General features: G+C 45.2%; 1 protein-coding gene across 2 annotated transcripts in view; it reads left to right on the top strand.

The window, feature by feature from the left end:
• Positions 1-3528: 3528 nt before the first annotated feature.
• The window catches only part of LOC135918025 (cytochrome P450 3A41-like), a 43963-nt gene continuing 31057 nt past the window's right edge, over positions 3529-16434 (top strand). For both annotated transcript variants that reach the window (XM_065451703.1, XM_065451699.1), the window contains exons 1-3: positions 3529-3729; positions 4662-4758; positions 5598-5650. In XM_065451703.1, coding sequence (XP_065307775.1) covers positions 3677-3729; positions 4662-4758; positions 5598-5650 — 203 coding nt within the window. In that variant the 5' untranslated portion in view covers positions 3529-3676. The remainder of the gene's footprint in view (positions 3730-4661; positions 4759-5597; positions 5651-16434) is intronic.

The following is a 16434-nucleotide window of genomic DNA, read 5'->3' as shown; positions in this document are numbered from 1 at the left end:
CCATCGCTCGTGGTCCTTTGCCAAGATTGGAGTACGGCATGAATTCGAAGGTAGCTGGCCCATGCCGTCGTCCAACTTATTTACGCTGAGATCGTTGATGAAGTGAAGAACTGTTTCTCATCGAGAACGAGGAAAAAGGGTTTATTTACAGAAATTAAATCAGTCTAACATGACAGCTTGAGAAAAAGAGTATCAGTCCAACATGACTGCATGAGAGAAGTGAATCAGTCTAACATGACTGCTCAAGAGAAGTGTCCCCAGCATTCGCACAACAACAGTTTTTATACACTCGGTCCGACGGCCATACGAGGCGGCGACTGTTCGTTTACTCATCACCAACTCGCCGCTGCTCCACAGATCAGTTTACGTACACAAAGGCAACCGCGTTCTGATGCCTGACGCCGGCGTTGGAGGGGTGCCGTTCCGGGACGTATCGGCGCCCATCGAGGGTAGCTCGTTGTCTTGCGTCTGGACGAGCATGAGAAGCACCAAAATACGGCTTCCCCACGGCAACTTGTCCATGCGTGTCATATCAGGTCCACGTTGGGGAACTCCGAAACCATTATTCACACACCGAACTCGTCCCGTCACAATGTCGGTGGGGCTGGTGGAAGGCGGCGGTTTTCAGCGCAAAGGCCGCTTCTTCGAACGCCTCCTAGCTGCAGCGACGGAGAGTGCGGAATGCGCGTCTTGCCCCCTTGTCGTAATTGGGTGGCAATTTTGCCTTGTAGCTCGCCACTCTTAACAAGCTCCGTATTCCGCCCAACCTTCCACGACGTAACTAGTCCGTCTATGGCTTGGAGTCGCATTTTGAAATGCGTACTCCTTTCTTATCAGAATGGCCAACAGCCTACTTTGTGACTTCTGCCGGTGCAATGAAACAATTGCGCACCTTCTTTGTGAGTGCCCTCGTTTCAACCCGAAAAGAGCAGTCCTCTCAGCCACCCTAGAGAAACTGGACAAGCACCCAATAACAGACAGCATCCTTGGAAACTGGCCTTAGCGGACATCAGCGCCATCCGCTATGAATGCGCTGCTGCGGTGCTTAAATGACACAGGACTTTCTGACAAATTGTGACTGTACACTGTATGATGACGATTCGTCGGTGACTGCGTAACACTAGGAACGCTTTCGCAGGCTGCGTGACAGTGTCCACAGAAACAGTTCGTGTGTTTCGTCTGTACGTGTGCGTGTGTATATTCTGGGGATTTTTTTTTACTTTCTTTTTCTTTTATCTCTCACCTATCTCATCCCTTTGCCCCTCCCCCAGTAAAGGGTAGCCAACCGGAGATAATCTCTGGTTGACCTCCCTGTCTTTCCTTTGCCTTTCTCTCTCTCTCTCTCTCTCTCTCTAGTCTACTGTCTAATATGTGCCGCTTGTAGCAAAGGATACATAAGTGAGACTGGACAACAAATTTATACAAGACTCAATGGTCACCGTGCATGATCGATTGATTCAAACCATCTTTATTTGCAGAATATTCGTACAACTCGTGGGCGGGCCGCCTAGTCCGGTAGTCCGTTCGTTATTGCTGCTGCGCTGGCCCTCCCCACCAACCACTGCTGACGGTCAGGATCATCGCTAAGCAGAATAGCCTCCCACTGCTCTTCTGAGGGATTTGGAATGGGGTCAACTATGGTATTAAATTCGCAAGCCCACACCATGAGGTAGAGGTTACCTGCCTCTCCATAGTGTGGGCATTGCGGGGAGTATAGTACCATTGGTGTAACTTAGCTGGCGTTGGGTAAATATTAGTTTGTAGTTTCCTAGGAGTGTTCTCTTCTTACTTATTGAGGGATTTCGCGCACACACAAAACACCATTTACCTAAAGCAGTACAGCCAGCCACTTCAATGAACGTGGTCATATATTCGAGAAAGCAAGGCAATTTTCGTTCACCTCGCGAGAGGAAATATACGGAATCATACCTGATACACAAGGTTAAAGGCCGACACCCGACGGGAAACAATTTGACACGTGACAACTTAGAATCTTTAAAAGAGGTAACCTAAATCTTAAGTTCTCATATCATCAACCAAGGCACAAAACACAGTGTGCCACCAGCTAACCTTAATTCTTAACCTCCCCTGTCCCACCATTTGTAATTTTTTCCTGCCTACTACTCAATTTAATAAACTCTGTCATGTTTTTACGCTTATATCAACTGTACGACCCCCTTTCCCATGTACACCTACCCCCACCAGCTTCTACCTATGTGACCCTCCTATTTGTTATTCCGGTTTCGTTCCCCCCCCCCCTTTTTGTCTATATTATATTATATATTTTTTTGAAACACCCTTACCAACACATTCCGAAGTCCCAAACGCCAGGATACCGTTTTCGGCGCCTCAGCCACAAAGGGTATCGTCATTTCTGTATACCGCCGCAACGACAACTACGTTGAGCTACAGGGGATAGCGTCCCTTGAAAGACCATGCCGCTGCCTTCCAGTTACCCCATGCATTGCACAACGGACTCACTGTCGATATCTTAATTCCTTGAAAATTACCCGACGCATTGCTTCTACGCTACTAAAGACATTCTTTCAGCTGGTGTCTTTTTGGGTATTTTTGTTACTCACGCACTGACCGCCTGACCGGCTCTTCTAAAGCGACGAAAACATGCCGCCAACGACACCCCTGAATGCTCCCTAACTTCTCCCTTCCCCAACACCCTCCAATGCCCTGTTTTTTATTTCTTCTCCTTTCTTTCCCTCTTGGTGTCTTTCTTTTTCTTTATTTTTCTCTTTTTTCTTTCTTTGCTTTTCTCCATCTATCATGGACGCTAAAGATCCCTAAAATCATGAAAAAGAAAAGCTAGATCGAGACAGCTATGTATGGGCGCCAATGAAATTCAGAATTCTCGTGCATCGTAGTCTAATGGTCCGAAATCCCAGAAGAGATTGCAGCCAATGCGTGAAAGGCTGCTCTCGCTAAAGAAAGTTTGACGTACAGGTCGCAATCCTTTGGAAATATACCATAGTAATTTTGACGTTGACACAAAAACGATAAGTATTTCGAGCTCTCTTATTTGACTCGCGTTTGCGCCTGTGAGTTACCAATGTTCTGGGGCGCACGTACGTGCCTGTGCCTTTCGAACATGGTTGCGCATAATTTGCATTATTTCAAGAACCAACGCTTTCAGCATTGGTTTCATAGAGCAACAACCAAATACGCTGGTTGTTTTCTACAATTGAAGAAGCTCTCAGGTCATTCGGCAAAATTCTACCAATGAATAAGCTTCGTTCCCATTTCCTTTTTTTTCTCTCTTTTTTTTTTACTTTTTCATAAAGAGCCAAAGACACAAATCGGTTGCAAGAATGCCTGACACTAAAGTATTAATTTGTAGCATGCCTATTTTTTTAAGCAGCTTGAGAAGCGATTTTGCCATACTAGTAGTTTATCGCTCTCCGTTCCTGCACAATGGACACCTTTAAAAGCCTCTTGAAAGCAAAAGCATTATCTGCTGCTACATGGAGATCTTGTTTTCCTTCGATAGCGATCGAGAGGGGCGACAGTTGAGCCGTGGCACTAGTGAAGGCAAGCTATTTGTTGCAGAAGCACAGTCCTGCAATCTGGCCAACTATATAAGCACGTGCAATTATACTGTTTCGCGATTTGGGAGCGTCATCGTACAACCAGCATTGGAGTGAGGCTAGCGTTCACCACCTTAAACATGCACCTGGCAGTATTTCTTCTATTCGCCGTTGTTCTACTGTACCTAGTAAGGTGAGTGACGTCGGATGCTGTTGTTTCTACCCACGCTTGAGAAAATATGTGTCATTCATGCTGATGCAGAACCGGAGTCTTAATCTCGCATAAACATTGACGCGCTGTTATTCGAAACAGAGGTATCCTTTGAAGAGCGTATTCAAAGTACTTTTCCATGGCCATGCCTACATTCGCTGTATGCCCTCGGCGACAATTATTATTATTATTATTTGTTTTGAACACATACACACATACACACAGTTAACAGGAAAGGGAAAGCGAGGAGCAGGCTGGCAACTGCCACCGGAAGGGGCACAACGCCTGCCTACTCTTCTGAAGGGAGGTGACAGCAACACAGAAATGGAAGATAACGCAGTATGTTACAACGCACCAAGTGTATTTTATTAATCAGATTCACCAAAACTTACATCTCTTACTCCACACAATCTCGGCCTGGAGTTACTGATAAACATTTTTTTTCAACTGGGCGTAACCTACAGAACGATGGGTTAGCGTTATTTTGCAGCTGGCAGCAGTTTGTAGCGATCAAATACGGTGTCGGGGTAGAAAAGTGAAAACGCAAATTATTGCGTCTAAAAATTCATATAACATTTAATAGAAAGGTTGCGTGCGATAAATTATCAGAAAATGTGGCAGCTGAAATACGTTGCATCTGCAACGTGTACATGCAACCACCTTTTTGGAAGTGCTGCATTTTCGATAGCTATTTCTTTCTTTTTTTAATTGCTTGTTTCCTTTTTAGTAAACACTTATATATAGGAGCACGTTAACAAGAACACGGCTCAGACCAAACGCTTACTTTCGCATGTGTAATCTAGTAGTTCTGCCGTCAGTAAGATCTCGTCCGGTGAACGTTGCTTGAACACGTGCTGTTAATTTGATTTCGCCTCATTTATTATTACCCCCTTTTTTTTGTCATCCTAACGCAGGTTGGTTAAGCGGACGTTCAGCTTCTGGGAGGGAAAAGGCGTGGCGCACTTGTCTCTGGCGCAGTACGTTGGCGTGCTTTATGACACATTCACGAAGGTGAGGCGCTTCCTACTGCTCCCATAAACACCCTTCGAAAGCAAATCATCATTATGTCCTTAACTTAGAACTATTAAAACAACCAACTGTATACACTATACCAAGCTCTGCTTCCTAAATAACAACAGCTTCCTAAAACGGGTAACCAAGTGTCTCAAATGTGGTTAAGTTTGTTCTGATCTTGAGTGCCACGTATTCACGCTGCTTATTGTGAGCGATGAGTCAGAGGCTACTTGTGCCTCAACATGAATGGTGTGGTCCCGGCGTGGTGTTACGTTTGGCAGTTTGAGGCGCAACAAAGCTTTCCAACAATGTGACCAGCTCGTCCTGCTGTGCATTTGTAGTGCCCTCGTATCCGAGAGTGCACGCCTCCGGCGTCGCCTACGTATTTTGCACGGAGAATGCCGGCAAACAAAATTTCCGACCAATCTGCGGCTCGTCCAGGACACCGTGGGTTTGGTGCTTCCAGGGTCCAGTGAGCTACACAAGACAGCGCACGTCTTGACCGTGTTTAACGTGTCCCTCATCGAGTAAAAAAAATTGGCCCAGCTTTCTGCCTCAAGTTTGCGACCATATTCGTTTGCGCGTTCCGAAACTGTTTTGTCAACAAGTTTGCGTGTAGGCTTACTTTGTTACCGTGCGTGAAATCCTTTTCCTCCCGTTATACCCTTGCCACGTTGCAGGGTAACCAACCGAGTTCTGTCTTGACTAACCTGATTAATTTTTATTTATCCTTCCCCTCTCTCTCTCTCTTCTGTGCGAAAGGTTGTGATCTGTAACAGGTTCTTGACTACCAAATTGAAACAATGAATATCATGCATTCATTCCCTCTAATGCAGCCACTTCCGGACGTGGTGCGGAGCAATCATTTGAAGTACGGAAAGCTTTACGGGTAAGAAAGTTATATAAGTAGTTGCCAATTTCAGTCGACAATCTCAGGTATTACTAAAAAGTGTACACTCTAGAACAATATAACGCCCATTGAGGCTATGTTGTTCCTAAACAATGCTCGCAATGTAGCATAAATTCTATTTCTTTAGTTAATGCTCTGCTCTCGCTTCTTTTCTGCCGTGAGCACTATGTAATGGTTATATGTATACAAATGACATTCCCGGACAGAGGGTAGCGGGTGCACAGCGTTAAAGAAAAGTAAGACAGATAAGGAATATTGTTGAAGGTAAATGTTGAGGATAAGATAAGCCTCGACAGGCACAAGCGCTTATCTGTAGCAGCGCATTAAAATTTTTCATCCTAAGGACATGCAAGAGCCTGAAAGAATCTAAAATGGCCGGCCGTTTTCACGCTGCGTGAAGCTACGTTGCGGACACTGAATTAAATGCCAGTACTCTGCCATGAGCAGGGTAAATTGTAATTCTACACAAATTCGCATTGAGTGATTTATACACCGCGCGAACGATGTTTATGTTCTTGTTTTTACAACCATGAGTGTCAAGTGTAGTGGTCTTTGCGCATAGCGTAAGCGATACGTTTCTCGAGAAGGAAGAAATTTTGGCGTCCAGACAAAGATAAGTCGCTGATAAAATGGGTCAGTTTCCACGGCGTTTCTTTTTCTTTTTTTGATAACCTTCTGACCAATGGGAACAATGGCGACGCCAGATATTGCGAGAGCTTCGCGCTTTCGTGGCAAGATACATTGCGCTCGGGTTGCACGAGTAAGCAAGCTGCTGAGATAAGCGAGAACTGACGACGGTCTTTCTGTGCCCTTCTACTTCACAATAGGCACCTTTAGTTGGGGCGTCCGGAACCACCCACGTACGCAGCGCGCGAGTTCGTACGTATACGTAGCGAGCCGCACGCGCACGAGTTGCCACGCAGTACGCAGTACTGCGGGGCAATAGTTGGTAGTAGTTGGCCGGACGCAAAAGTTGAGAAGGGGATTCATAGAGAAAGAAATTCAACAAGAGGGAACGCTCGGCGGAAACTGGCAACAGGAAACACGTCACGCCTAGTGTTGATCCCATGCGTTATTTATTAATTTATTCAAATACACCTTACAGGCCTCAAAGTGAGGCATTGAGTAAGGGGGGCAGTGCATAGAAAATACATTGAATACAAGACATCTATAAACCATATCTGTTTACAACCTGCAACCAAAGTACAACTGAGATGAAAAAAGAATTATTTAGATCACGATTCACTAGAGAAACGAAGAAACATAAAAAATATCATATAATAACAAGGAATAAATCACACAGATTGCTTTCAGTGAAGTCGTGTAATAAATAAAAACAGTAATGATGAAAAACGATGACAGGAAGTTACGGACGCGACATTCCAACGAAACGGTAAACATAGCGACATAACAGTAATAATGCGAAAATAAGCTGTAAAAATAGTGCAAGTACAGAAAGCATTGTGCGACAAACGTAAAACTTCCCTTTTCCTTAGTCATGTATTCAGTCAAGGCATCACGGAATGAATCGTAGTTAGATTGGCTTGCAATGCTGTCCGGGAGCGAATTCCATATTCTGATAGCACGAGGAAGAGCAGAGTAATGGAATGCTTTTGTAGAACCGTAAAGGCGGGCATAGCTAAAATGATTATGAAGCCTATGTGACGTGGAGTAGGGTCGTTTCAAGCATGCGGGTGTTCGAGTGGAGTGAAGGAAATTGTGGAACAGTGATAAAAGGGCAATGTCTCGGCGAGTGCTCAAGGATTGTTATGAAAGCTTAAGTTTTATTTGTGTAACACTAGACTCGTAGCTGTAATCGTTTATGATGGAGCGGCTTACTCTATTCTGGATCCGTTGTAGCGTTTCAATTAGGTATTTCTGGTGAGGGGACCAAATGGGAGATGCATACTCGAGCTTGGGACGAACGAGAGTTAGGTAAGCTAGCTTGCGAGCATTTGAAGGAACATTTCTTAAGTTGCGTCGCAAGTACCCCAAGGATTGGGAGGCATTAGCTGATATGGACGTGATATGCTATGTCCAAGAAAGATTTGATGTGAATAGCACCCCTAGATACTTATATTGTGTAGCTGTTGTAACAGTGTAACTGTTAATATGGTAGGGATACTGTGAGGTTGCCGACTTCTGGGTAAAAGACATTACTTTGCATTTTGTGGTATTTAAAGTCATTAGCCATTTATTGCACCAGTTATTGATTTGTTGAAAGTCTTGCTGAAGAACAAGATGGTCATCTGAGCTTTTAATTGGGCGATAAATTATGCAGTCGTCGGCGAATATTCTGATGGTGGAGGACAAATTTTGAGGTAAGTCGTTAATAAATATTAGAAAAAGCAAGGGACCGAGGACGCTACCCTGTGGTACACCAGAGTTGACGCGAGCATCGAAAAAAGAAATAATGTCAGATGAACTTTGTGACATTTCATTTTTTTATTATTTCCCGCTAGAACTAAAACGTTTTACGTATAAATTAAATTATACTTTGGGAATTATTTTTCTTGTGTTATCTAGCAACAAGCTTGCGGCACGCCGGGACGCGCCAAATGCATGCGTTTGAGCCAGACAGGCCACCGAAGAGAGCGAGGCCGGCTGCGCATGTGAAGTTCGCCTTTTCGGCGACCCGTTTTTATTGGGCGTAGCCTGGTTGTTGGGCTGCCGGCGTATTTTTGCGTTCCTTGTGCACTTCGACCCGGCGCCACTGCACTATTGGACTAGGCAAAGGTGAGAAATTTTGTTTTACAGTCTGCGACGCATTTCAAGCAATTTAGGCTTTTACGAAAGGACCCGAGACTTGTGATGCAGTTAGCGAAAAACCGCTTGGCCGTCCTGGCGTAGATAATTTGAATTAATGACTCGTACTGGGAGATGCTTGCGATGCTTTCCATGAGCCCCAACATTTTTATTTTGCTTTTTCCGGTAGTTTTTGGGCATGCTCGCCGCGCCCGGCTTTGTAGCGCAGTTAGTTTCGCGTTAACTGAATCTTACTGGGACAAGCTTTGGCACTTTCTCTTATCCGCAATATTATTTGACTAATTTCGTTACTTTTTGGGGTATCTTTGAAGCACAGTGGCCGCGCCCGGCGTTGTGATGTAGTTAGCTAGCCGAAAGCAACTAGGCCGTGTGACGCAGTTAGTTTACTGAATTTTGTACTTAATCTTACTGGAAAACGTCTTGGCTCTTGCTCTGACCCCAAACCTTACTTTTATTAATTTCGTTAGGTTTTGGGATATTTTTTAGGCACGCTCACCACACCTGGCGTTGTGATGAAGGTAGCGAAATGCAGCTCAGCCGTGCGACGCAGTTAGTTTCGTTCGCGCGTATTGAATCTTGTTGGGACAAGTTCATGACGCATGCTCTGATCCCCAACGTTATTGTAATTTCGTTACTTACTTTTTGGGATACTTTTGAGGTACGCTCACCGCGCCTGGCATTGTGATGCAATTAGCGAAAAGCACCTTGGTCGTGGTGAGAAAGCAAGTTGGTGTATACTGAATCTAAGTGGGACAAGTTTGTAACGAGTTTTATGGCCCCGCAGCAACATATACCTTCTTTCGGCCCTCACGCTTACGAAAGCGCGAAGAGCGACTTCCAGGAGTGATAACACTATAGCGTGTTGCTTGCGCCGGCAGAACGCGCAAAAGATAACGCCGAGGAGCTCAAAAACTAAGAACTTGAAAATACTGTCTCCTAAACGACTGAAAAATGGCTTTGCACCCACGTATTTGTCTTGAGTGCGAGTAGGGGTTCTGCCAGCGTCTAGCGTGGTCTGGCTGAGAACCTGTGTTGCGGCCACTTCTGTGTACGTAGCTTACCATCGCGTCGGCTGAGGCCAAGTTGTTTTGGAAACGCGCAGTCACCCGTGTATTTGTGCTCTTAAATTGCAGGAAATAATGACCAGGAATTGGGAATGCTTTCAAATGAGATGTTTTCATATTATATGGTATTGTTGGGGATAAGTCGGGTATTTTCTACGCCATGCATACAGAGAAGCGTATTGCTTTGGTTTGTGATACCGCCCATTCAGGACTTTCGCACGCTTCCCCTCTACACGCAGTATTCTTAAAAGACCTAAACACCAAAATGACACAAGCTTGCAATTTTTTCAGCTGATGCCGTCTGGTGGAGCTTCGTACGAGAACTACTGCTGCTTACGTGGTGTGGATGACTGCACAAAAAGCCAGGAACAAAAATTTATGTAGAGCAAAGTAAACATTTCCTCATTTACAAGGTGCCTTGTGTCTGCTTTATGAAATTTCACGTGGCACAGCTTCGATGGCGTCTCGTAAAGATCGTTTGCAATCCTTTGTACTAAATAAAACGGTTCCTTGAGACTAAGGTTGCCATGATGGTGTCAATAGTGAAAGAATGTCTTGCCCCCCTTGATGTTACCCCCGAGCTCCCACAGAACGACACGATCCGGTTTTCGGATCTGCGCTTAGCTGGTTCCGATATTCACACGTGTTAGTACTATGAACCTCGTGCCAACAAACCACTTCTTCCCGTTCATTCTGCTCATTCTAAGTTCGTCAAGAGAGGCATTGCTAGCCTTTGCCTAAATAATGCTTTGCAAAAATCGTGCCACCATACCGTTTTGTCTAGCTTTGCTTCTCAGTGCGAACGGCTTTCGCAGGCTGGTTTTCCCGTGTCCTTGCAAGCGTCAGTAGCTGAACGGATTCTAGGAGAGTTTAGAAAAGGCAACCAGCACGAAGATAATCCTACAACTGCTCGGGGTAGGACAAGCATTATCCCGTATATCTACACAGTCTCAGATAATCTTAAGAAAATCGCCAAGACAGTGTGGTGTTTTCTTCCCCTAACAAGCTTATGAGGATTTGCAAGCTGACTAATCCGAATAAGGAGGCTCTTCCTAGCTGTGATAGGAATCATAAAAAGAAGTTTGTTAATTGCACACATTGTGCTGTTTATTGTTTTCCACTCAAGTGCGGAAAACATTACGTCGGTCAGACTTACCGATGTCTGAATAATAGGCTGGCGAACATTCTTACCATGCTAAGAATTGTATTACAGCGGGGGGGTTTCTTGCGCAGCACTGCAAAACGTGTGGTTGCGAACCTGGTTTAGAAGGATGTCATTCTAGGTCGTAGTCCTAGTCAGCTTACAAGAGAAATCATTAAAGCAAAAGCTATCATAGGTGTTGGGCATGCATGTGTAAGGTCCCTTTTATTATCGTTATTAAGCAATGAATTGGCGTATCTTAGACTGCCGCCACAGGCTGTCTGAATATGTTATTTTTTCATATAATTACTTTTGCTTTTCTTGCTTGGTTTTGTGTTGTTGTCTCTTCATGTCACATGGTTCACTGAGTGTATAAGTAGCCTTCTGAGTCACGAAATAAACCATCAGTTGGAAGTTAGCGCTCGCCCTGTTCTCCGTTCCTTTTCATTACCCCTTCCACTTTTCTTTTTTGCTCGTTCTGAGCTGCGCTACAAGCCTAAAAAGTCATGACATACTAACTCACCCATGGGGTGGCGCTGCCATTCACGTTATAGAGTGAGCATTGAAAAAATTCATTTAGTTGAAAAAAAAACGGGGTTTCATGCCATTATACGAAAGCATTGAACACACAGTGCCAATTCAAGGCAAGGAAATGCCTGAAGTAAAAGGTTGCAAATACCTTGGTGTATGGACAAACGAAGGCAATAGATGTACCGAAACATAGGAAAATAAACAATAGAAAGGGGCAAGAGAAGTGCGGGCATAATGAAACACAGATCGCAATGGCGATGCGATGGGTACGAGGTCCTCCGGGGTATGGGGAAAGGTGTAATGGTTCCAGGACTTACATTTGGAAATGTGGCTATTTGCTAAAAAGGGGAGTACAGCGAGGACTCGATGGTAACCAAAGATCAGTGGGACGCCTTGCAATGGGCTCTCACGGGAAGACTGTAAATGAACCTGTTCAGGGTAATATGGGCTGGACAAGTTTGGAGGGAGGGAAGCTCAAAGCAAATTTGATTACGAAGAACGACTGAAGAACATTAAAGAAACTAAATGGGTGCGAGGGCGTTCCGATACTTGCACAAGAAGAACATTGACGCACAGTGGAGCAAAAGAACTAGCAAGCTTACCAGCAAGTATGCGACTGGTAGAGTAGGCAACATGGCAAAAAAGAACGTCAAAAGCAAGGTCAGAGAGACAGACATTTTCCTCGGTAGCGGCAATGGCAAAGTAACCTGGTATGAGTAACTACCTAAGAAAAAAAAAACGAACTCAAGAAACAAACAATTTACGATAACTCAAAGGTAAGCTCTTTGCTTTTCCAAGGAAGATCAGGATGCCTTAGAGCGAGTATTTACAACGCGACGTACACCAATGAAGAAAAAGCATGTAGCACTTGCTGGGGTAAAGTTATGGAAACGATGGAACATATCTTACTAGAATGTGACAATATCTACCACTGTCGCTTTAGGCTCCACTGGCCTCCTTGAAATCTATGGGTTCAGGGATAGCAGGGGGGAAAGTAAACATGTCCGCAATTGAGATTAGTAAGAGATCATTGGATGATTGGTGGCAGAAAAATTGGGAGACCACAGACAACGACGTACAAGAACAACGTTCTCACCAGTGGTTCAGAAAGTTTGACGATGGGAATTTTTGTGCAGTTTTTTAAAGAAAGATGAGTAGGAAGTTAGGCGTAACCCACCGCCCCGTTTGAAATGGGACGCGTAGAGCATCCATCCATCCATGCATTGAGTCGATGTGGAGTATTGAGTCAAGGAACGTTCTAGGATACGGGGCTAAGCAGGCTATAGCTGGTACCTACGGGAGCCAAGTTTAGAGATGGCTGCATCAGCAAAAAATATAACATGTCCTATTTCACCCACGTGCAACCTGCAAATATATCAGTGCTATATACTGGTCGAGCACGTAGACGTCACGCTCCCTTACAAACTGCACTAAAATTAAGTTAGAGGGTTTACGCTCCAGAACCACGACTTTACTATCAGGCGCGCTGTAGTAGGCGATTCTGGATTAATTTTGATCACCCGGTGTTCTTTAACGTGAACCGCAGTCTCAGTAAACGGACGCTTTTACATTTCGCCCCCCATCGAGATACAGCTTCCGCGGCCGCGGTCGAACCCAGACGCGACCTCGAGCTTTTTTCACTGTCTAGTTTTATTGATTACGCGAGCGAGATTTACGCCGTTCGACAACGCGGGCAAGGTAGAACACCCTTTTCTAAATCAAATAATAGGGCGTCCCGTTTTTTTTTTTCTGCAATGTTACTAAGAGCGCAGGCGCAAACACGGACGTGACAACAATGACCATGACCTCACAAATGACGTCCATCAGCTGAGAAGTCGCACAGCGGGGAAGAAAAATGAAGCCGCAAAAGCTGTATGCAGATGCTCACAGGGAGGCACTTTCGACAGCCCGTCTGTGATGTACATATGCCTGCACTCTCGGAATATAATGGTTTGGGCATAATTGCACCTTCCAAGGGAAGGTAATGGAAAACTGACTTACACACTTGGTAGACGCCTCAACCATAACACACACTTCTTTATTTCTATGTCTCAACATAACTTCACTATCTGGAAATTGTAGCCAAATGTGCATCGAAGGAGCGCATCGAAAGGATAGACAGCGTCCCTCTGGGGAACGATTGTTCTTGGTCAGTTAATATCTTATTGATGCAACGACCTGTATGCCCGTACAGAAAGCGACCAAAGGTAACTCGATAAACTAGTCCTATTCGGAGTTCTAAGAACTTGTTAGTATACCTTATTTACTCACTCTCACGTATTTTAGAGGTCAACTACCCTTTCTTCCTCTGCACAACCATACATATATAGTATATTTACCCACCGTGGTGCTCGCCTTTCGATGGAGGTGAAATGCCAAAGCGGCCGTGACCCGTGCGTTGGGGGCACGTTAAAGCCCCTGTTGTTTAAAATTCTTCAGGAGTGGCCCACTGCGGCATGCCTTATAAGCAAATCGTGGTTTTGGCACGTATTCATAAAATTCAACATTTTGAACATTTTCAACTTCAAATTCAATATTTTCGAATTTCTTGTTATCCCTAAAGGCACCGTTTCCGTTATATCATCTACCAACTTCCTTAAGTCCGTGTGATAGAGTCTAAATGTAAGACATTTGCACTACCGTCCTCTTCTTACTCTCTTTGCTTTTTGCAAGAATGAGCTGAATGATGTGGCTCTATGAACTGCATGACCTGGCGTACCTTGCCAGGCGATCCGAGACAGTGGCCAACACTACAATACGCAAATCTGCTACTGAATCTGTCTACTAGAAGTGATGCTCACCTAAGTCACGACATCTAAGACCTTAGTCACGACATCTAAAAGTGGAGGCTGCTTCGTACAAGCACTTTTTTGCGGAACTTGACTCTTTACCTTTTACATTGAATTTCTTAGCCATAGAAGCAATGACTCTGTCAAATGGATCCCTAGAGCTCAAAATCAATCAATTGAGTAGTTAAATGTCACGATGACACGCTTAATGCATGCAAGGAGCAGTCAGGATCTCCTTTGGTTAAGTACATATCACTAAGTCAAGGATCCTTTGTCATGGGGGCGCCAATATCCGTCGAGAGTGCACGCGCCTCCCCATGAATGAAGTGTTGGCGCTGCCTTTTCAAAAGTATGGCCCAATTATTTTTTTACATTTCTGCTTTCTCGCCATAGCGCGAGATCTCTATTGACAGTGCGCTTTGTGTTTTTCCACTGATTCTCTTTGTGTTCGGGTTTTAGTGCCTACCTTTCTGTAACCTTAGCATTTACGAACTTTATCTGCCCTTCATTCTCATATTGTTTTTATTTAGCTAACTTTAACAAGTGGTCATTCGGGGGCTCCCGGGGACTACACTTGTGAACACTAAAGGGGTCCTAAAAGTCCCTCACCAGGCCACAACTCAAACTTCGGTTATACGCTGGAAGTTGTCAAGTGTACTCTAGGGAGCGTTCTGCCGCAAGAAGTTTCCAAATCGGCTCTTTAATAACCGAGAAATAAATATTTCAGTGCCGCAAACTCATGATTTAAGAAGGCGAGCTGCACCGCAAACATTGACGCTCTCTCCACTTGTCTAGTGTAGCCTCCGCAAGCCAAATTCCTTTCCTACGTTCTCCCATACCGGAGCTAGAGGATCGCGTGATGCATACTTCACAGGCAATACGTCACCGACGCAATCGGTGACAGCTCGTCAGCTGCACCAGCCGCGTGGACCGGCTCCATCTCTCATGATCTCAATCCGGAGGGCACTCAGGCTAGAGAAGAGAATGCAAACCGAGGCAAGGAGAACGCTACTCCAGATCGAGATCGCAAACACGCTCCCAATCTGTCAAGCGGACCATGTGGGCCGACAAGGTCAAGGGAGTCACGCAGCCATCTGCGAAGAAAAATAATGCATCAAGCAAAGAAACGAAAGGTGAGGCACAGCCAGAGCATAGGATCTAAACCCGTATCCAAGATCTCGAAGCGGAAAATAGGCAGCTCAAACGGGAGCTCGCAGAGCATAAGGAAACCTTGAACAGCATGAAAGGAAAATTTATAAACCGCCACGAGATTAAAACCACGATAAAACTACAGTAACCACGATCAATTAGCCGGGCAGCGGAAACGCAAGGCACTCAACCCGGAAGCTTTTAGCGACACGGAGGAGGAAGAAGAGGTCGACGTAACCGAAGTCAGCGAGACCCCGTGCGCCGCCTCGGCTTCCCCCGTCAATAAGGAGGGTAAATTAGAAAAGACCCTAAGTAGGATTATGGAAATGCTCTGCTCCATAGAGTTGAGAGTAACGCTACGAGAAAAACATTGGGCTCAACCTAAAAGTAGACAAGCAACACACACGGAACTGCTCCCAACCGTCTCAAATCCCGACTGGGGCGCCAAAAGTTTCTGAAAATTTCATGGTAAACAAGACGGCGATCACAAATAACAGTACCATCAAAATTTGGCAGTGGAACTGCGCTAGCTTCCAGAGGCGCAAGGCTCCTTTAGGTCAGCTTGTCAGATCGGTGGCAGACAAGCCACAAGTCATTTTACTGCACGAGACGCTCGCCGAGAAGATCACTCTATGGAGGTATCCCAAAGCATCGTACAAAAGCGAAAAGGGAAGATGCATCACCGCTTTAGTTAAAGAGAACATCTCCCTTGTGGACGACACAGTTCCAAAAAAAAAGGAGCAGACAGAAGCGCAACTGATCGAGATCGTGCCCAGTAGATCGAGCAACGCGATTGTCTTTATTTTCAACTTCTACAGTTCGCCTGCGGCAGGAACAGAGCATTTAGCGCACTATCCCTTTCCGCAATCAGGGCAGCCAGTAACGCGCCTCTCTTAATTGCGGGGGATTTCAATGCTCCGAACACTAATGAGGACATGGTTTTAACAGCCTGAAGGGCACAAACTTATCTAGATGTGCAGCCGATTCTAACCTCAAGCTTGTTGCGGATCCTAGGTTTCTCACCAGAAGTGGTAATTCTGTAAGTCATGACACAACGCCAGATCTCGCATTCTTCCGAAATATCGAGGGCACGTGGGATAATCTCCAGGAGGACTTGGGCAGTGACCACTACGTTCTCGAAATCGCGGTGCATGTCAAACCCAAACCTCCGGTTAAATACGAATACGTCGATTGGGATCTTTTCCAGAAAATTCGAGGCGAAACGGCCTGCTCAAACGAATCCTTCAAAGATCTAGTTGTTAGAACGCCACCAAGGAAATCGCCACACAACTCGAAATGCTCAAATTGGACTCGCGGTTAGCG

This window comes from Dermacentor albipictus, chromosome 2 (assembly GCF_038994185.2).
Source record: "Dermacentor albipictus isolate Rhodes 1998 colony chromosome 2, USDA_Dalb.pri_finalv2, whole genome shotgun sequence".
Classification (NCBI taxonomy): Eukaryota; Metazoa; Arthropoda; class Arachnida; order Ixodida; family Ixodidae; genus Dermacentor; species Dermacentor albipictus.
Note: the sequence above shows the minus strand (reverse complement) of the source record. Positions and strands in the feature narration are given on the sequence as shown.